Source organism: Armigeres subalbatus, unplaced genomic scaffold, assembly GCF_024139115.2.
Source record: "Armigeres subalbatus isolate Guangzhou_Male unplaced genomic scaffold, GZ_Asu_2 Contig120, whole genome shotgun sequence".
NCBI classification, from domain to species: domain Eukaryota; kingdom Metazoa; phylum Arthropoda; class Insecta; order Diptera; family Culicidae; genus Armigeres; species Armigeres subalbatus.
This window is the reverse complement of record NW_026941957.1, coordinates 154,358-177,726: the sequence shown is the minus strand read 5'-3', so window position 1 is coordinate 177,726 and position 23,369 is coordinate 154,358. Positions and strand designations below refer to the sequence as shown.

Here is a 23,369-nt window from a genome sequence, read left to right as displayed (position 1 = left end):
GTGGACGAAACGTGGAGAAGGCAAATGAACCACGAGTTGCATCAGCTGTTGGGAGAACCATCCATCGTTCACACCGCGGAAATCGGAAAACTGCGATGGGCCGCGCACGTAGCCAGAATGTCGGACACTAATCCGGTGAAAATGGTTCTCGACAACGATCCGACGGGAACAAGAAGGCGGGGTGCACAGCGGGAAAGGTGGGATCAGGTGGAAGACGATTTGCGGATCCTCCGCAGACTGCGTGGTTGGCGAAGTGCAGCCATGGACCTATCTGAATGAAGAAGAGTTTTATGTATTGCACAGGCCACTCCGGCCTTAGTCTGGTAATAAATAAATAACGAATTTTGATCCTTTGATTCGAAATCCGTCCACGGTGGATGAATTTCGGTTCAAGAGTTGTGGCTTTTATTAATAATTTTAACATATTTTTTGTTATTTCTAATGCGTGAATGCGCAACACTTTGAAAATAGAAGCCTTCGTGCTCCTGTATCAACGATGAACATTTCATTAGCATACATTTCAAATCTTCCAGATCCTTTTTCACATACTGATGTGCTTAAGTGCACGGATTTCAATGCCCCACGGCAATCGGAAAGCATTCGGACTATTCGAGCGTAAGGTCCTGCGGATACTCGGCGGCAAACACGAGAACGAAATGGAAAGGGATGGACATTGTTAAGCATGAGAGTGGGGCATCATGGTAATTTTTACAAATCAATGGTTTATCAAACCATTCACGGTAAAGGATGGATATTATTAAGCATATTCTGCACGGCAGACTATGATGGGCTTGACACGTTGTTCGTATTTCGGAAGAGCGCCAGGTCAAGATAATATTCAATAGAGAACCCGGAAGAGACCGGAGGCTTCGTGGTAGGTCGCGTACACTGTGACTTTTTGCAGAAGAGATGGAAGAGATTGGTTGAGGTTCGAGTCCAGTGGAGCAGGATACTTTATTCGGTGTAGGCATATCAAGGAGGAGCTGCATTCCATCAAGTATTAAGCAAGTGTAGATGTTATGAAAAATGTAATAGCTTTGTAAATAAAATTGCACATGGTTTATAAATACAAAAAATACCCATAACGTATTATAAGTGCAAAACAAACGGAAATCTTCTCACGAGAATGAGGTGGCGAATTATTGCACTAGAACACTGAGAAGAGCACCTGAAAGATGAAGTGGCAGAAATAGTGAGCGGTATGATGACGAACTTGGACATACAGTTCTATACTATTTTTAAGCTTTAGATCTCGTGGTACATACATTTCCAGCCCAAGATCTGCCATCAAACTGAAGAGGGAAGCTAAGCGATCGGACTAAGTCAATACGTCGAAGACATAGTACATGATAAGAAGAAGCTCAAGAGAAGACAATTTTAGATGGATGCATACGGGTGTGGAGTGGTGTGTGGTGTATCACTGATGACAAATTTGAAATGGTTGATGAGTTCAAACTAAGCATATGCGGTATTTCGAAAAATTTCGTTTCCGGTGGTTCGAAACGAAATTCCGCGGAATTTCGCGGAATTTGAGCATGGCGAAATCTCATTTCTTGATTTCGTTTCGTTTCGTAAAATTACAATAATTTCGCTAGAAAAAACTAGCTTCTAACGAAATTTAACGGAATTCCGCGAAATTTCGAAACAAATTTAAACTTAAACTATTCCTTATATTTTCAAAATTTTTGGTTGTGCCGCTGAACAAAATCGTTAAGTTGTTTTCAAATTTTAGTCTATACATTTTTTTCTATTAACGCTTGTTACATAACCCCCATTTTAGTCTACAAATACGTCAGTAGTTTTCTTCTATAAAACGTCTTCAGTGTTTCCAAGATTCAAATTTATATTTTGTGATATTTTTTACTATTTGTACAAAATGAATGCGGAATCGATCGTGTTGCAGCTGGTCATGGGACGGCATCTAGTCCGGGAGAACGCGAAGTGTTTAACCAGTGCACAATCGATCTGATCACGCCAGCTAGTGTGGGAGAATGCGAAGTGATAAAACTAATGTCTGCATCGAAGAGCACAAAATTATTTAGTGCGGAATCGATCGTATTGTAGAAGCTCATTAAACGAAGCACATTGATCTTGCGTTGGATTGATTTGAAACACAGTTTTCGTCTTCTTGTTTTCAAAATAAGGCCGTTACAAATATTCAATTAACATTTTGTCCTACTGGTCTCCGAAAGGTCAAGGGGGGCGGGGGAAAATGAAAAATAAATATTAAAATAAAAAAAAATCAAAAAACTCCACGGATTTGTTAAAAAATGTTTTGAAAATCCTCAAAAAAATCCGAGGGGGGGAGACAAAATAGTTTTTAAATATTTGTATCGGCCTAACTTCGTTTACAATAGATATTTAGTCGCTTACCTTTTCTACTAACCAACGATTCCTTTCCCGTAGTGCTCACGGAGATGCAGAGTATTCCTCGGTCTTTTATAACAATGAGTGATAAACTAATTTTCCTCTCCTCATCATAAATTGACTGTAAGGACGTGACCAGCATCGTTATTGGTCATGAATTGGAAACTCATGACTCAAACTCAAAGAAACTCAAAAAGATTTTTGGGCATTTCTAGATCTTCGCATGGAATTTGCAAAAAAAAATCCAGAACGGGTTGAAAGATCATTAAAATTGCTGAAAGTTCTTTACTTATGATTGCTTTCAGCTTTCAGGCATAAGTTTTGGCTTTTACGCCCTTTTCAAATATCAATTTTCTTTTTGTGTATGCGCCTGGTAGATGTGGATACATAATTGAGTATCACACTAAATAAAAAAATAAATTTAAGCATTCGTTTTCTAATTTTGAGCTCAATACTATAAACCCACGCTGACAAGACAATATGAAGTATGCTTCAGCATAATAACATTATTCTTAAGTGAACTAAGGTTTTAAACGAAATTTGAATCCGTTTATGGAAAATCCCACAATTTCTATATTTTTTTATACTTACTGATATAAAACTGATATAAAATTGATCATATTCGGGAGCACACGCTCCACGATGAATTCCTTTGAAAGCGGCACAAATGCTGGGGTATTGCCTTATCGCCAATGGTATATGCGGCGAGAATGCGGTGAATTATCACAAACTGCCTCTTCTGTTATTATAACTCTATTGGTCGCAAAACAGTTATTTGACTTCGAAAAAGTGAAATCAGAACTGCGTACATAATGTAAAACCAATTTAATAAAAATTCCGCGGAAAAAAGTTAAAATTTCGTTTCGTTTCGAAAAATTTCGAATTAAAAGAACCTTGATTTCGTATCGTTTCGAAGTCTCGAAAGTTAATCTATATTTCGTTTCGTTTCGATCCGAATCAACATAGACATTTTAAATTTCGTTTCGTTTCGTTTCGTTAAGAAAAAGTGTGTTATCGCATACCCTTAGTTCAAACAAGTACGCAACGATTAGCGCAGATACCAGTATAGAAATTCTGAGCCCTGAGGCGCATTTGAGGGAACCACTTCCAATCAACATAGTAAAAGAGGATCACATTTCCCTAGTCTCCCCTATGTCTCTAATAGAAATGAAGGGGATATTTGAAAACGATTAAAGTGTTATTGTTCTGTAATCTGTGATTGCAATCAATTCTAAAAAATAATTTTGCTGGCCCAAGATATTTGTCTAAAAAAATATTTGTTAAATGATGTCTCTTATTCGACTTTGGTAGAAGGGGCCACAAAAACTCACAACCACGATTCACTTTAAAACTCAGCCATACTTTTTGTGTTTGCTCTGCCACATATCTTCTCACGGACAAAGAAACTGTCAGAAAAACACACATAAGATGTTTTTGGAAGGTATATGGGAGAGTGTAATGTTTGTACTCGTGATGTGAGTATCTCCTTTGCTGTTCTGTACAAATCCGCCATTCCCACAAACAAGTTAATCACGGTGTCTTTGTCCAAAGAGACTTATTTTCAATAAATCTGAATCTCTGAAACAGCCACTACACGATAGTAAAGGCTTTCATCTTTCGCGTAAGTGCAAGTATAAAAATGTTCTATCGGGAGTCATTTTTCCATACATTTTTGGTGGAGGTGAGTTTGGTGGTGAATAAGATTTATATGGAGTTTGCACTAAAAATACCGAAAAAAATAATAATTGTTCTAGATCCTCCGATAGAACATTTTAGTTAAGGGAGCATCCATGAAAGAGGAGACTATACACTTTCGGGTGGCGGGTGTTCCAGAGATACTGATTTTTTGAAATAATATTCCCACATAGAGACACCGTGAATATAATCAAGGCTATTTTATTTTTCAAGCGCAGTGACCAATCTCAGTACCCATAATATAAATGAATATATGAAGAAGAAAACTGAGTATTTTATTTTAACTTTTTTGTGGTTTTTTTTTTAATTTTAAATTAAGTTCAACACCGTTGGGAAGAAAATTGAATAAGTCATTCTATGTTTTGAATAATCATGCGACGTTTGTCAATATTCGGGCTGACGTTGCTTAGTGAAGGTGAATATTTCGTGTTCTGCCTATGATACTTGAATGTCGCTCAAGAACATAACGACGTAGAATATTAGATAAGCAACTATGACTTTCAATTGAAAATTTTAAGGCATAGAAAAAATAAATTTTCCTCTAAGTGCACGTTGACACATGTTCGTAAATATCATAAAATTTTCAATTAGGCGACAAGTGTATTCAGGTGCCTTCCACCTTCCACGTGCCGAAGCAATAAATAGTTTAATCTTATCGATTTGCACCCATAACACCATACGTTAGGCTACATAGTTCATTACTATATTGCAAAACAAATTCATCAGTATACGTACATTGAAGAGCAGGTCGTTCATAACGCTATCCATTGTTGCGCAGTTATAGATCGTAATTTCTCTTCCGAATTTCGCCGTAGCCGTCTTGCTTTTCCAACTTAACTCCAGACAAGCAATCCTTCGCTAAGATCTGTTTGACGCTCGCTCGCTCAACTGGTTGTGTAAATGTTTGAACAGATTGTTGTGGGCCGCTACTTCCTCTTCTTGGCGGAGTTGTGAAGCAATCGCTTCTAATAATCACGCTCGCTGCTGCTGGTTTTCCCTCGCGGTATTTTTTCCTTCCCTTTTCAACACACAGATGGTTACCGCGAGAGAGTGTGATTTGAAACTAGAGACACTATTACTCGACTGCACCGCCGCCGACACTGCAACCGCAATTGACCAATATCAGCTGGTTTCGATCGGCCACGCTGCGAAGGCACATTTTCACCTGACCAACGGTAGCGCAGGCAGTCAAAAATTCGACACTCCCTGGAGCGTCGCTGGAATCCACCGAAAACACAAAACGTAAAACTTCACCAGCACACAAACATAAAATCGCACACTTTATTTTCTAGCTTACTCGTTTCGGTCGTTGCGCTCGAAAATTATTTAACGTGGCAATTATTATATTTCTCTTCTTGCCTTCACCACCAGCGTTGACGAAGATTGCATGAACTTGCAGCATACGGTGCAACACACGACTTAATTCGGGTGGAACACTCAACTTTGATGAAAGACACACACGCACGATCTACGATGATGTCAGTTCCATTCGAACTGTAGCGTATTCAATTGAACTGCATTCCACAAATCTCAATTCTCTGTCATTGAAACTATTTTTTGCGACCTGAACTTTGCTCACCAAAGGCACACGTAGCTCACGGTATTACTAATCCGGTGGGGGTTTTCCTAAGGTTGCCTGATCCCGTCACCTCAAATCGTGACTGACTCGTGATAAATCTATCTCATTGGCTATTTTTCACAGAAAATCGTAAGCCATGTGCTCAAAACTGGGAAAGGCACTTGACCAGACACAATACCGTTAACGACCGACCGGCGTTCAGCTCAGAGCTAGAATCTCCACCACTTGGCAGCTCGGCATTCGCTAGGAAACTAAGTCACCTTTCACTGGCGAAACTCTCGAAAGCACTGAACACCCGCGGCACGCTCGGTGGTTTAGCGTACTGCTCTCGCGCTCTACCAATAACGTGCTCGAAACTGCTACCCGGACAAAATCAGACACTGACTGCTATGCTGGCGGATAGACGGGTCTGGTAGTTGATGGAGCGCCGACGACGGGGCATTGCTGCTGCCTGGTATATGAATGAGGGGAAAGAGAGCGCAGTGTAGCCAGCGCCGACCCAGAGATATGGTTCAAGTGGAAACAGAAATTGCCACAAACGCAAACTCTCGGACTCTACTGACAAACTGTACTTCATGATATCAATAATGAATTGTTACGGTAGTGGAGAGTGTTCGTAGTTGATTACTTTTGGATTGCTGCTACGTGAAGACTATATGAATGATTATGTCGTACACACACCAGGGTTGCCAAAGGTGTTTCCCTTTCTCGTAAGAGACTGTAAACTAATTAGTAAGAAGGAGGAAAGAAGGTCAGTTTGTTTAGGGCTTAACAAATCTGTATCGTAATGAATATTAGGTCCTTGTATGTAAAAGCTATGATATCATCAAGGATATTTACGATCATTTAGTATTTTGGTTTCGATCATTTAGTAGTTTGACAATAACTCATTCCAAATGCTAAATTTCAAAATGTGTTGTATGTTGGGCTTCTTGTGCGGGTGCCAACTTAACTTAGTTTTTAAAGTTCCCGCATTTGTTCTGATAGTTTTTGAAAAATTTCCCGAAATAATTTTGAAATTCAAAAATAAAAACGTGGGCAAAATGAACAAATTCCAAATTCCGCGAAATATGCGACTCACAAAATGAAATCCGCGACTGCAAAACAAAACCGCGGCTAACAAAAATAATGGTCTTAGTATCTTGAAAAACATTTCGATATAAAATAACGCCCGGAGTAAAAAAGTAACTTGAAATTTCGTTTTCTACGTTACTGTCGCAACCATGTATTGCATGGAAAAGCAGAACTAATTTCATGGTTTATAAATAAATGGATCCTTGCATTTCTATCAGCCTAGTCAACTACAGGCTTCAGAACTTGAAAAATGATTGTATTTGTAAATTTGTTTGTTGATGTGCAGGTTCACAGATCTTTATTTTACTAGGAATAAATTATATGAGGATTCATATCAAGGATACATTATTTTATCAAATGATAAAACTCATAGTCTGAGTACCCAGTAAACCACATATCGTATAACAAACAACAAATAAAGTCGCATTTGCGTTCATCAAAAATCTAAATCGCATTCCATATCAAACTTTGTCAGATTATTGTCAAACAATGTTGTATTGAATGCATCGTATACGATAATTTTTACCGTAGTGAAAATCAATCGTAATTGTGTAAATAAAAACTCGTAATGACTTATATTCCTTGCAATATCCTATATCAGTGCGAATGAATGTCTACGTGAATCGTAATATAATCGAAACCACTTCAGTCCAAATGGCTTGTAGACGTTTCAAGCAGTTGTAAAGATATAAATTGTGTAGTTTATGTTGAATAAAAATCCATCTCACTTCAAGATGTGCAGTATAGTGCTGTGGTAGAGTAACCGCCTGCAAATCTAAAGATCGCATGTTCGAGACTTGGTGCTGATAATTTTTTTTTTATTTTCTATATTTTAATGTTTAATCGTAATAATGTTCTTTTGATGTCGGGAAAAATCGTAAAATAAAACTCGTATGTACCTATATTGCCTCCACTTTGGTACGTATATAGCCAATCTGTGCATTATATACGATTAAGTTGGTTCTTATATAATAACCTATATCAAGAGATATAGGTACCAAAATGTTGACTGGGTAGATTATACTCCATGTTAGCAGTTCAGAGGACCAGATTCTTTAAGAACTCGACTTTTCTAAGCTGATTTTAAAGAGAGGTCCTAAAATTTTACTTACTAATTTTAATCATACTGCGCATATTGGAACAGAAGGGTATGCAGGAGGTGCGCGATTCTACTCCCAATGAACAAACAAGTACTAAGTCGGAGGGATTGCAACGTCTATTGACCACCCATCTATCGTGAGCAGCTGCTGCCCTAGGGAATCGTCGGATTTGCAATAAACCTTGATATCCCATGAAATCTCAATTTCTGTTATGTGCTCAGGTATAAGCAAGCGAAAAAAAAAGAAATCGCGAAATGGTAAAAATTTTCTTTATCTTTCTTTATTAGCGTGATTTTTAGAGTTTAAAAGTTCTTCACTCGACTCGTCAACAAAACGATTTTTAGAGGTTATAAGTATTTTTTGTCTTCGTTACAGATACTTGCTCGTCTCTAGGCCAGAAGTACTTGGCGATGAGAGGAGGCAACCTCAGATCCAACCGTGGGACGTTCCATTGGCAAAATTTTAAATTAAACTTAATAATAACATTTTACAACTTAATACTATTACTTAAAAATTTGAGTAATAGCAGTTTAGCTTAGCTTAGCTTAGCTTAGACTGTTAACAATTTGAGTAATAGTAGTTTATGGGTAAAACTGATTGACGAATTAACATTGATTGACGTTGGTGGTGAGGCACTGGCTAGAGCGCTGCACTGGGTGATTACCAAGGTTTGGGAGGATGAGGTTCTGCCGCAGGAGTGGATGGAAGGTGTCGTGTGTCCCATCTACAAAAAGGGCGATAAGCTGGATTGTAGCAACTACCGCGCAATCACATTGCTGAACGCCGCCTACAAGGTACTCTCCCAAATTTTATGCCGCCGACTAACACCAATTGCAAGACAGTTCGTGGGGCAGTACCAGGCGGGATTTATGGGTGAACGCTCTACCACAGACCAGGTGTTCGCCATACGTCAGGTATTGCAGAAATGCCGCGAATACAACGTGCCCACACATCATCTATTTATCGACTTCAAAACCGCATATGATACAATCGATCGGGACCAGCTATGGCAGCTAATGCACGAAAACGGATTTCCGGATAAACTGATACGCTTGATCAAGGCGACGATGGATCGGGTGATGTGCGTAGTTCGAGTTTCAGGGGCATTCTCGAGTCCCTTCGAAACGCGTAGAGGGTTACGGCAAGGTGATGGTCTTTCGTGTCTGCTATTCAACATCGCTTTGGAGGGAGTAATACGAAGGGCAGGGATTGACACGAGTGGTACGATTTTCACGAAGTCGTCCAGTTATTTGGTTTCGCCGACGACATTGATATAAGGCACGTAACTTTGAAAGGATGGAGGAAGCGTACATCAGACTGAAAAGCGAAGCTAATCGGATTGGACTAGTCATCAACACGTCGAAGACGAAGTACATGATAGGAAGAGGCTCAAGAGAGGTCAATGTAAGCCACCCACCACGAGTTTCTATCGGTGGTGACGAAATCGAGGTGGTTGAAGAATTCGTGTACTTGGGCTCACTGGTGACCGCCGATAACGATACCAGCAGAGAAATTCGGAGGCGCATAGTGGCTGGAAATCGTACGTACTTTGGACTCCGCAAGACGCTCCGATCGAATAGAGTTCGCCGCCGTACCAAACTGTAGATAGTCAGACGCTTATAAGACCGGTAGTTCTCTACGGACATGAGACCTGGACGATGCTCGTGGAGGACCAACGCGCACTGGGAGTTTTTGAAAGGAAAGTGTTGCGTACCATCTATGGTGGGGTGCAGATGGCGGACGGTACGTGGAGGAGGCGAATGAACCACGAGTTGCATCAGCTGTTGGGAGAACCATCCATCGTTCACACCGCGAAAATCGGAAGACTGCGGTGGGCCGGGCACGTAGCCAGAATGTCGGACAGTAATCCGGTGAAAATGGTTCTCGACAATGATCCGACGGGAACAAGAAGGCGAGGTGCACAGCGGGCAAGGTGGATCGATCAGGTGGAGGACGATTTGCTGACCCTCCGCAGACTGCGTGGTTGGCGAAGTGCAGCCATGGACCGAGCTGAATGGAGAAGACTTTTATGTGCAGCACAGGCCACTCCGGCCTTAGTCTGATAATAAATAAATAAATGATTGACGTATGAAAACTGTGACAGGCAACATTGATTCCAGTAAACATCTTCTTCTTCTTCTTATTGCCATTACATCCCCACACTGGGACAGAGCCGCCTCGCAGCTTAGTGTTCATTAAGCACTTCCACAGTTATTAACTGCGAGGTTTCTAAGCCAGGTTACCATTTTTGCATTCGTATATCATGAGGCTAGCACGATGATACTTTTATGCCCAGGGAAGTCGAGACAATTTCCAATCCGAAAATTGCCTAGACCGGCACCGGAAATCGATCCCAGCCACCCTAAGCATGGTCTTGCTTTGTAGCCGCGCGTCTTACCGCACGGCTAAGGAGGGCCCCGATTCTAGGAAACATAGTACGATGAAATGCGGATATCCTATGGTGCCCAAGACACGGGTCCTGATAATATACGATAACATGAAGCATGGAATTTACCCCAGAAGTCGCAAACTAACCTGATACTCTCTTTGGTCATCCGAACGGAAGTGAATTCTGAGACTGTTTGGATAAATCTGATAGTAGTCACTGCATTGTTGGAAAGCAGCATTTTCAATTGATTGGAAAAAAATAAGACAAAGTAAGTTAGGCGAGCCCCGTCCTCCCAGCTTACCTTGTTGAAGTTCATAGGTACTGTTGAGAGGGACGTAGGACTCGGGTTAAGGTCTCTGGTCTGCCTAGTCACTGGGGGTTGAGGCTTACAACCTTGGGAAAACCTAGGAATGCCCGAGTGCCTCGTGTTGCGGGAACTGTTCCTAAGGCCATTTCCATTTGGGTTACATTTGTTTGTATATGAACCCTCCACTTTTAAGAAACGGATGAGTGTGACGATGCTGACTGGCTCCCACCGAAGTTATACGAGAGTCGCGTGTGTCAAGAATGGCAGAAACGTAATTAACCGAAAAAACAATTAACCAATCTTTGATGGGCGTTGAGTTAAAATGATCAGCGACTAGTGCATTTGATCCGAATGTTAACACCCTTGGAGAGCAAAAGAGTCGTACCCCCAAAACGTTATAATTATCCGCGATTTTTACTACAAAATTTATAGAAACCACTGTAAATAATATTGGAAACGAAGTGTAAGTTCTAAACACAATCAGATCAATTTCATAAAATTGAAAAGAAAATTATTTTGAGCTTTTAGTGGAACGTCTTTACTTGTCATAAGACGAGTTCGTACAATTCCATTTGATTCCACATTTGACAGAAAGTATTTCGACCTCAACAGTCTGGCTAAACTAATGGCTCAACATAATTTTCTTATATTCAGTCCATTGGGTTCGAGTCCCATCGAAAGAAAAGTGGTTACCTCCAATACATTTTTCAAATCAAAATCTTCCACATAATGTACATAAGCACATATGAGTTTTCAGAACATTGTCAATTTCTTATATTATTGATTTGTTTATATCTACTTTTGTTACACATCCTGATCTTATTATGGCATCGTACTTTATTATTTATGCCAGTCTTTCCTTAATCCTTATGCTGGTTTACGACCCAGTGTTTTATCATTAATCTAAAACACTTCTCCAGTACAGCGTTTCCATGTGATATATTCTAGATGTTAGGAAATAATGAGTAGAGATTGTTGAGTTGTCGTCTTGAATTGAACATAATTGCCCATATTCGAATACTCAATTTTATTTCAGTTAATGGCCTTGACCTCTGGGAAGTCGAAGAAGTTTCTAATCCGAGAATCAAACCCAGTAACCTTCACACAAAAAAAAACTAAGAAAACGTAGCGTTGCGTTGTAAACGGAGTATTTCGTAGATTGCATACTGAAAGCCATCTTGTATGTTCTGTAAGGACGCTCCTCACGGAATCCAAATTTCAAAGTACTCGCGTTTTCAAGGGCACACCACTTTGAAATTTGGATTCCGTGAGGAGTGTCCTAAACTTCCTCACCCCAATTGCTTATGGATTACTATTTGGGATTTAATAGCAACCCAATTGGGGGTCCAAAATGACAAACCATGAAGGCTATCATTGCCGGCCACGCCCATCTTCTCCGTTACTAGGGAAGGGAAGGAAATGATGATATGACATCTAATTAACGAAAGGCCAGCGACTCACCCACGCCCTCATAGATGTCAAGGAGTTAGATGGTTGGTAGCCCGACCAGTTAGTCATAACAAAATTTTATCACAATTATATCAATATGTGTTACAAATAACAAAACTTGCAATAATTTTGTTATAAATTCTCTGCCAAAGATGGAGGAAAAAAAGTTTCATGATCGTCATAACATGATTATAACATAATGTGTTATGTTTATTTCTACCGAAAAAAATTGCGTACATTTTTGGTAGATAGGAATTAGAAAAAAACGAAGGTACCACCTACAGTATAACTCGAACCTACATTCAAAGTTGAGCCAGCTGGACAAAGTTAATTGCCTACATTATGAATAATCATAATCTTTTCAATAACATAATTTGTTATAGTACAAGCTATTTTCACCACTTTTTATGTAACACGAGTTATATTTTTGTTCAATAAATAACATATTTAGTAATGTTTTTGTTAAAAATAGAAGACATTTTGTTACAATTTATGTTATTTTAACTATTAATGGTACATGTTTTATAACAACCGCTGGTATGAAAAACTACTGTAACAGAATAACAAGGCCTGATATAAATCTGTTACTATCTACTGGTCGGGAGGGAATAAAGTTTAGAAATATCATCATAAGCAAATGATATTATGAGTTTAAACAAACGATGGGAGTGACAATGCTAAGAAGTTTATGTCACTCCATTGTTGATTTTCTTGGGATACGGCGAAGCTGTTAAGCTTGTCCTGACTAATTAGCCTAGGTTTAGGCGCTATTGCAATGGCGATCAAACCTAAGCTTTTAATGCATTGTTCGCTCTCTGAAACGAAAAATAGTAAAATATATTAAGGTCTGAGGGAAGGGCTTTCCGTTAAAAAAGGACGTGGTAGCACTCTCTGAGAGAAAATTGCCCAATTCAGCCCACCAGAATGACGCTGTCAGTGTCGCCAAAATTATTTCATCATTATGCAGTTTACAATGGCTTTAGAATTTCCCGTAAACGGAGAACAAAAGGAATTGGCAGCAATGGGGAAGAAATTGATCACTCATGCAGTGGTTCGGCGAGAGAACATCAGCAGCGCCGAACAATCACGCAATGAGGAGATGAAAATAAACAAACTCCAGCTGGTTTTGGAAAATTAAGCAACAGCTCATGTACAAGTATTCCACATAAGCTTTGAAAAGGATTTGGGTAAATAAGACAAATAAGTCAAATAAGACAATTATTTATCTTATTTGTCTTGGTTAGGGGCCCTCCTTAGCCGTGCGGTAAGACGCGCGTCTACAAAGCAAGACCATGCTGAGGGTGGCTGGGTTCGATTCCCGGGCCGGTCTAGGCAATTTTCGTATTGGAAATTGTCTCGACTTCCCTGGGCATAAAAGTATCATCGTGTTAGCCTCATGATATACGAATGCAAAAATGGTAACTTGGCTTAGAAACCTCGCAGTTAATAACTGTGGAAGTGCTTAATGAACACTAAGCTGCGAGGCGGCTCTGTCCCAGTGTGGGGATGTAATGCCAATAAGAAGAAGAAGAAGAAGTTGTCTTGGTTCAATCAAAGAATTTGAGGTGCGTGGGTTCGAGTCCCATCGAAGAGAAAGTGGTTATCTCCAATACATTTTTCAAATCAATATCTTCCACATAATGTGTCACATATGAGTTTTCACAACATTGTATATTTGTCTTATTTTTCCCATTTGTCTTATATGTCGTAGTTATCTTATTTGGCCTATTTGTCTCATTTGTTTTATTTATTATTAATTATTTATCTCATCCCATTCCTATATTTGATATACTACAAGATATACAAGACGACGTGGAGTGCAGCGAGCGAGGTGGACAAGGTACAGAAACACTTGGCGAGCGTGGGGCGCATTCAAGGATGGAGAGATCCCAACTAACAATTTTGGTGCTAAAAGCTTCAACTTCTAGCCATAGGCTGTATAATATTTGAATAAAAGCAGTCAATGCTGAATAAAAGAAAAGCCTCCGCAAATAATCCCTTAAACTACAACTCGACTATTATCCAACTATCTATCAGCTAGTCAGTTTGTGCCGAATGTATTTCATCTTTTATCGTTTATGCAGCTTCCATATACCGCCATTGGGGGTGACAATGGGTCTGGGGGTGAGAATGGGTCATCGCTCTCACCGCCAGCCTGAAGGTCGTAGAGCAAAATCGTTCAAAAAGGACTCTTGTATTTTAGTCTTCTTGCCCTCAGATACATTCAATCCATTCTACAAGCATTCTAAGTAGTTGAGACAGTGACCCATTCTCACCCCCATTTGACCCATTGTCACCCCCGACGCCGGTAGTAATAAAAAACATAAAAAACCGCAATGTTTACATTTGATTTTTGTTGTCGGAGCCGTGTATGAACTATTGATTTCTGTAATGCAGCTACAAAGGTGTTCACCTGCTGTTATAGCTACTGACAAAGCGCTGTCATTAATAGTGTAATTAAACAAGCCATTTAGAAGCAATATTTTTGTTGACGGTTACTGAAGGTGAAGCGTTGTGACACTCAAATTTCTATGTAATCGTGTCATAAAAATCATCAACCATGGATTTGTAGTGGTGAAAACTTCCTATACCAATTCAGTAAGCATGCACGTGTGATTAATTTTTTGTTAACATCCGACAACAGTAAACATTGCACGCATTCGGAAAAGTTCAGCCCTATTTAGACGCAGTATCAATCAATACAGTCTAAGAATGGGATTAACTGATGGAATTCGTCAGAAAGGCATCAGTTTTCCTTCATTTTAGGTGAATATTTATGAATTATGTTTTCACGATGCTGGCTGTTTATGTTTACATCTTAAACCGTTGTTGCCAGCTGCTCAAACGCACCAATAACAAGATCATTTTTTGCTCCGATTTTTCAACTTTTACAATGCACCCCAAAACAGAATCAATAAGATATTATTATTGCATCAATACATAATGCGTTAGGAAAAGATTGATTAATTTTATCGATATTTTACATGTTTCCGCTATGATTTCACAATAGTTCATATCGACATCACTGTCTGCTGCTGATCAATGATTGCTTGCATACGACGCTACCGACGACGTGCAGAGTGTTGAAACCGGCGACGTCGTTAGCATGGTGCGTTACTGGGGGGAATTTTTTCACTTTGTTCACTTGCTTATATATCTTCCCTACATTAGCGCTATGTGATAATATCATCATACCGCCGCGTAGATTGAACTTCGAACTAAGTCCAGATTTACTTTTTAGTGAGAAGATGGTCAGGTATGCAGTCAATATATGAATTAAATTTATCTGTGCATATCGGGGTAGGTGGGGTGGTCGATTGTTTGACTGTGTTGGTAAGCCGCAAGGCAGCCATTCTGAATGACATGTCATGAAGCCTTAAACGATTAGCAGCAGATGCTACTGTATGTACGTCGAGAAAATGCTGCCTAAAAACAATTTCAGCGAATGATGATGCATAAAAGTTTGTCAACAGAATATGCTGATAGATTTTTGAATAATAGTTGAAATAATGTTTAAAGCATAATTTTTAAGCTTATGTGTTAAAAGCAGCATATAGGCCTCTTTCTAACGTTTAAACAGCATGAAACTGAAAATAGCGTTAGTAAAACAATGCAAAGAAGCACATCCATAATTTTCATTGTTATTTACATATGTCCAAGTGACGGTGATGACAGAGCAGCAGCCATTGAATCAGGAGATCAGGAGTTCGAATCTAGGTAGCAACTAAATTGATATTTCAGTTTTCACAAAATAAAATCAAAATAAACTTCGCAATTTACTCTCCTCTTAAATAATATTCAATCAAATTCAGTGGCTGTATAAAACTTATTCAACAGATTCAAAAAATCTGAATAAGCGCCATTGAAGCGAATTATATTACTAAATGGTTTAGTAAAGATTGAGAAAAAATTGTGTAACATGCTGTAAAGTAGTTGTGCAGGCACGTCAAAAACAGCTGAATAGGTTCGCCAGATTTGCTGGTAAAAGAATTGAATAGAAGTTCTTGATCATATGTATAGCACACATATTCAGCTTGAAGCCGTATAGACGAGTTGCAATAACATTTACATTGACATTAAACGTTAGTTGGAGTGCGGTCTCGAACCGTGTATTGTGGCGTCAAATTGTTGATTCCGTGTTATCTGTTTAGATGTATGCTAAATAAATGAATGAATGAATATCATATTAATCTTCTACTCGAAATAACTAGCCCTTTCTGACTTTATAACGTATTAAAATTGCAAAATTTTGCCAAAGCAGCCATTTGTTGATTTTCTTAGCGTTCAAATATTCGTTAATAAAATTATTTGAAACGATTTTTTGGCAGATTGTATGTGCTGAGCCATTTATCCCTGCAAATGCGTTAGACACCATTATCACCCTCCATAGCCCCCCATCTACCCACCAATCAGTTTCGTAATGCCACCTATGATTGCACCTACGTCATAAATAAACCGATTGGATCGGTGATACCGATAGAGGGGAGTGAAATTATATGCAATGATTGAGGGAGCAAATAGTGTTTGAGAATACAGCACAAAAAGTTTACTATTAAAAATTATAAGATTTCGAATGTGATTTTTGATCTCTAAATATAGTTTAAATTTCCTTTGAGGCAATAAAATTCGCGAACGCATGTACCGATTTACAAAATGTTCTCTTCTAATAGATCTGTCTTGAGGTCAGCTATATTTATATTTACAAAAAAAGTTGGCAAATTTGACGCGGAAAGTCGAAAAATGGTCAGATTGCAACATTTTCATGAGTTCGATTTATAGTGCGAGGCCAACGATTGTTAGTCCGAGTTAGACCGAGAAAAAAAAACACCCGAGCGAGATCGGATAGGTTTGTTTAGTCTTAGATAGATTTGCAATCGATTGAAGACAAAATCATGGAAATCCGTTGAGAAATGATCGACTCATTAGTTTCAAAACCCTAACATTTGTAATCTTATTTTTCCAAATTCTGAAATGTAATCTCATATACGCATCGAGTTATCCTATGTTTAAAATACGTTGAAACGCACTAAACTCATTTCCTAAAAACTCAAAAAAAAAACATGAGTTGATTGGAAAGGTCAAAATAGCACTGTACTGGATCAGATTTTATTATTTTCATCAATTCACATCTATTTCACGTAAATTTGAATGCATTGCAGCAACTAAAAAAATCATTTTATTTTTCATTTCAATAAGTAACCATTAGACCGAGATTAATTATTATTGAGCGCCTTAGGGGAAATGTTACAAAGTTAAAACACTGCACTATTCCATTTACTTCCACTATAACTTTTAGGTAGGAGGGACACGGCAGGTATTTCCGTCCATCGTCGTAGAGGCTAAAACCAACTACAGCAACGCCCATTTGCCAGAACTCCACTATAGCCGAACGCCGAACGTTTCACCTGAGCATACGATTTGATACCGATGAGTTTGGCAAAAAAGTGTCTCTTTTATTCGTTTTCTAGACTATGACGAAGAGACGAAAATGCCTGCCTTAACCCAATATAGTGGAAGTAAATGGAATTTTTAGACCGTATTCAGCGATGAATGCAACTTGTTGCGGATGCAACCTGTTGCGAACGCAACACTATGGGTCTCCGAGTCTTTTATCAATAGTGCGGTTTTGGAGTGATCCTATGGCTTTTACGTTGTATATGTACTTAGTATAATACGAGAAAAGCAACATTGGGGTTTTGTCTGTTGGTGACGCTTGTAGCAGCCTCTACTAAAACCACATAGCCAATTCTGGTTTTTTTTTCAAGCTTGAAAGTCGGAAAGTCTAGCCAAAATAATTACTACAAAGCAATACGGCGGCGGTGGGACGTTCTCAACGTCACCGCCCCGGCCAAGGTAACATAGCATAGAAGACACGCTTGTTTAGAGTGGAGCAGCACGAAAAACAAATATGCTGCAGTCAAACCACGGCAAACCTTTCGAGCGGTGCCTCCCTTTCACCGTGGTATGAATGGGAAAGGCAAATGATGTAAGTAACAGGTAACCGACTTGCCGTCAGGAAAAAGAAGGACGTCAGTGAGGACATTGGAAGCCAAGGCGGATTAGGTTTGGAATTTATGATTTTCAAATTTACCTTCGTTGTTGGTATTCATTGACACAAACGAGTTGTTTCAATCGTAATTGCGTTGAGGTATCTTTCTCTGTTCATGAATGAAATCAGGATATTGAGGTAGCCTCATTGTTTATTTTTGAATAAGGTTCCTTTCACAGTCATTCATTACGAGGATGGGTAGATATGCTTATGGAACGAGCATATAGATTATACCTTAAGTCGCTTTTTGTGAATGAAATAATAAGATCAACACAAACATCAAATTTGTATTGCAAATGTAGGCCTTGTTTAGCGGTGCGATAAGATGGCTGGGTTCTATTCCTAGCCTAGTCTACAAAATTTTTCGGGTTGGAAATTTTCTTGACTTCGCTGGGCATAAAAGTATCATCGTGTTAGCCTCATGATATACGAATGCAAAAGTGGTAATTTGGCCTAGAAACCTCGCAGTTAATAACTGTGGAAGTTGCGAGGCGGCAATATCTCAGTGAGGGGTGTAATGCCAATGAGAAGAAGTTTATCGCTGTACAAATAGATTACTTACAATAAAGTTCGTTTATAAATTAAACCAAAACGAAGCAAATTTCCAGTAACATTGTACTGAACTCTTATAGTGATATTGAAGTGGAAATAAATGCATTTTCGTCGGAGTAACTCGTCTCGTAATTTATTTCATTATAGTCTTGCAGGAGAATATAGGGGGGGGGGGGGTCCTTCTGCAGAACCAAATTTGAGACCGTCACGAAAAGTGGTCAGGAAGTATGAGCTAATAACTTAAAATATGTATCTGGAATGCATTCAATATGAACGCAGTCAGATGTTACGCCATTTTCTACAACTATCGAACTATACGATAAAGACAAAAAGAAAACCATTGATAAGCATAGCATAACTATTGTCGTATCGTAGGAATAAATAGATACAATTGTACAACGGAATGCATATTTACCAAAATATGTTTGTAGGGAAACCTTGTTTGAGAAACTAAACCCATAGACTTCCAATAACAATGGCTTTATTTTTAACATCGACACCCCAAAATTGACGCAAACAGGTATTATCAAAACGAAACATCTACAACAATCAAAATTATTCTCAACAGAATGGAAGTATTATCACTTGCCATACTTACAGGTTCCATTTTGCTTTATTTGCCCCACGCTAGTGCTGTTTCAGCTCTGTAACATACGTATCGAGATCCATTTCGTTATCAGTCGAAAAGCTTGTAGGCATAGAATCACATCACATATTTAAGTGTGTAACATTGGCCTACTTTATCATCTACCAAATCGAAACTGGGTAGGTAGGTACCACCTCTGCGGTTTAACCAAAGCGCGAACCAGTAAATATGGGGTCACAAGAATAGTTTGTTCAGTTGTTGAATAGCAAAACATGCACACTTGCGTCACACTTGTTACACTCACCGAATGGAACTGACCGAAGCCATGAAATTGAGGTTGAAACACTTTGCTCCAACCTATAAAGTTCTGAAAAAGGTATCAACAACGGACATAAATTGCTATAGGCACCAGCAGAGCCGAATATCCAGTCATAGGATTCCTCTTTTCTCAGTTCGACAGTGGAACTGATTTGGTCACTGGTTGGCTTGTAGTGCGGGAGAATGAAGGAATGGAAGAAATTCTATCCAATTTCAGTCATTGACCATCGCATCGCTCCTAGGGAAGGCACATGACTTTTTCAAGACGCGGAGTTTCAAAATATTCAGGCATTACGCTGCTTCTACGGCGTTGGCGTGAGCCACGCTCAAGGCACAGTCGCCGGTGCTCAAGCCTTTTGCTTTATTTCCTCTCTACAATGCACGCGCCTATCAAGAAGCCCGCTGATACAAGTTAGGAAGGCTATTAGGGTAACCGTACCCTTAGTGGAGGTAGCACCAATAGTGGAGGTAGTGGGGTTTTAATGAGATTTATCATATTTATACAGTTTACGATGGTTTCAGTTGATGCGTCGTGCTTTAAATATCCTGTGAAATGCAACTTATCTTAAGATTTCGCTTGAAAAACTATTGATAATAATGATTTTCCTTAACAAAATTAACTCCCTTGCACCTATAGTGGTACAATTGTACCAATAGTGGCGAGTCTCATAAGAAACAAATGGATAGCACCACTAAAGGAACCAAAATTAATTTTTACCGCCACTAAAGGAACAGTGTACCCATAGTGGTGCAAGCAATATTTGGTAATTTTTGATGTTAAATGACATCTATTTCATTTTTGTTAGCAAATTTATTAGTTTATCTATTGACTAAGACATTAAAGCAGTAAATTTCCCATAATTATCAATTTTTAAAAAATATTCTCTTCTGTGGATCTACTAATACCTCCACTATTGGTACCGTTACCCTACCTATACCATTGGCTCTTTCTCTTTCTTCGGACATAACTGTGAATGGTTGCCTTCAACTTGTTGCTTCTATTACGCACTTGGCGTTTTCATATACATATTTATCACCAGATTTCTTTTGGATTCATTTTAAAATCGAAGAGAAGCTTTCACACATTCGGTGTATTACGCACACTGGTAAGGCCGTCTTGTTTTGATATTCATTGCATTCTGAACTAATATAATTATAATTAAAAGAAATGATGGCTTTAGCAGGTTGTGAGCAAAGCTCAACATCAAATTGATAACTTGAAAAAAAAAACACTGAAACAGGGTGTCTACTCAGAACAAAATTCTCAGGTTTTTCCCAGGTACTTTACATTTATTTCCAGGTGAAAACAAACCTGTAATGAATTGATTTCAGCAGCTAAATAATCAATTCAAACAAGTAAGTATTAGGAAATATCTTTAGGAATTTCATCAAAAATTCCTTCTGGAATTCAATCAGAAAATCCTCCTGGTATTTCTTCGAAAATTCCTCCAGGGATTCCTTCCTCCGGACATGAATTCAGAAATTCCTTCAGAGAGGGACTTCTAAGAATTGCTTCGACATTTCCCTCAGGATTTTTTTTTTCGGAACTTCCTCCAAGATTTCATTCGGATGTTTGTAATTACAAAAAGTCAAGGAAGTGTTCCGGAAATTCCTTAGGCAATTTCTTTGAAAATTTCTTCAGAAATTCCTATAGGGGCTCCTCCGAATATTTGTTGAGAAAATCCTTCGTGCAATACTTTGGAGAAATTCTTTCGTAAATTTCATTTTAAATTCCTTTGGATTTTAATTCGGTAATTTCTTCAGAGGAACTTTAGAAAACTTCTTAAGTAATTGTTTTTTTAGTTCCTTTGAAAATTCCTATAGAAAACTCTTTTGGAAATACAGTAGATAAAAAGGTTGTATGACATTCGCCAGAAAGTCATTTGCCAGAAGGCCTTTTGCCAGAATGGACCATTCCCCAGAATGTCGTTTGCCAGAATGCACCATTCCCCAGAAAGCCATTCGCCAGAATGTACCATTCCCCAGAATGCAGCATTCCCCAGATTGGTCGTCACTAATTTGCCATGCGCGCGTTTGCCCAGTATGCGCAATAATTCTTAACGCCATGAATAGGCACAACTATGAACAGCGTTAAAAGAGAGGGTCATTTGGCATAAGGGACATTATTTTGCTTTGTTGTTGTTGTATAGTTGTATAGTTATTTTCTACTGAGGAATAAAACACCGCACCGGTCGATAATAGAATTGAAAATAACTAATCTGTACATAAGACGTATGCATACATAAACCGAGTATAGCAGCTTACCTGGATTAAGGCAAAAAATGGCGGATGTGATCCTTTCTTTCAAATAGGTGTTTGTCCGGATTAAGTCAATGGTGGGTGTGATCCCTTCTTCCAAAATAGGTGTTTACCCGTATTAAAATAATGGTAGATGTGACTCCTTCTTTAAAAATAGGAGTTTGCCCGGATCAACGCAATGGTTGATGAATTTCCTTCGTTAAAAGTAGGCGCTTGCCCGGATTATGGCAATGATGGATGTGATCTCTTCTTTAAAAGCAGGCGCTTTCCGCGATTAAGGCAACGGTGGATGTGAACCCTTCTTTAAAATTAGGCGATTGCCAAAATTAAAACAATGGTGGATATGATCCCTTCTTCAAAAGAAGGCGCTTATCCGAATTAAGGCAATGGTTAATGTGATACCTTCTTTGAAATTAGGTGCTTGCCCCCATTAAGGCAATGGTTGATGTGAACCCTTTTTTAAAAATAGGTGTTTGCCAGGATTAAGGCAATGGTCGATATGATCCCTTCTTAAAAAGAAGGCGCTTTTCCGGATGAGGGTAATTGTGCATATAATTCATTCTTTAAAAGAAGGCGTTTGCTCGGATTAAGGCAATGGTGGATGTGGTCCCTTCTTTAAAAGTAGGCGTTTGCCTCAAACGAAGCAATGGTGGATGTGATTCCTTCTTTAAAAGTAGGCGCTTGTCCAAATTAAAGCAAAAGGCGTTTGTCAGAAATAAAGCAATGGTGGTTATGACCCATTTCTTAAAAAAAAGTGCTTGCTCCGATTAAGGCAAGGATAGATGTTATCTCGGTGTCCCCTTAGCCTAGCGATAAGATGCTCGGCTATAAAGCAAGACCATGCTGAGGGTGACTGGGTTCGATTCCCGGTGCCGGTCTAGGCAATTTTCGGTTTGGATTTGTCTGGACTCCCCTGGGCATAAAAATACCAACCTCATGATATACGAATGCAAAAATGGTAACTTGACTTAGAAACTTCACGGTTAATAACTGTGGAAGTACTAAATGAACACTAAGCAGTGAGGCGGCTATGTCCCAGTGGGGATGTAATGCCAATGAAGAAGAAGATGTTATATGAATATGGAATTGTGGATATAATTCCTTCTTTAGAAATAGACATTTTGCATAGACATGTAGATATAACTTATTCAATTAAAGCAAATGGCGTCTTTTAAATCATACTTAAAATGATATTATCCAATTGTGGGGTTAAGGGACACCAACTCTGGATAGCAATCTCCGTTTTTGTAGGATGTTAGCTTTAAGCTGTAATGTATGTTTATTAGTTCCATACAAATCACGACTATTTGATATATGTATGAATACTCACAAATTTGGTGACCGTTAGTTACAAAGGCAAATAGGTTTCAACGTGGGTCTCTTAGAACGATCAATGAGTTCAACTGTCCTAGATGTATAACAATTCAATATTAGGTTTTCTGTATCGTATAAAGTAGGTAACTTACAATCTACACTGCTCTACGGCTACTAGAAATATCTTCTGTATCGTGTAGATGAATATGATGAAACGTATATACTGATTAAGGAACTTTAAATTTAGATTTAGATTTTAGACTTGTAAGCAAACTAATTCGCACTTACTATATGACAAAGCATATTTCATTTTCACATCTTTCATTCCCTA

At 38.8% G+C, this 23,369-nt stretch overlaps 1 protein-coding gene across 1 annotated transcript in view; it reads right to left on the bottom strand.

The window, feature by feature from the left end:
• The window catches only part of LOC134202389 (uncharacterized), a 34,843-nt gene that overhangs the window by 5,798 nt on the left and 5,676 nt on the right, over nt 1-23,369 (bottom strand). Inside the window, exon 3 of the mRNA XM_062677396.1 lies at nt 23,191-23,261. Within this exon, the coding sequence (XP_062533380.1) occupies nt 23,191-23,261 (71 nt within the window). The remainder of the gene's footprint in view (nt 1-23,190; nt 23,262-23,369) is intronic.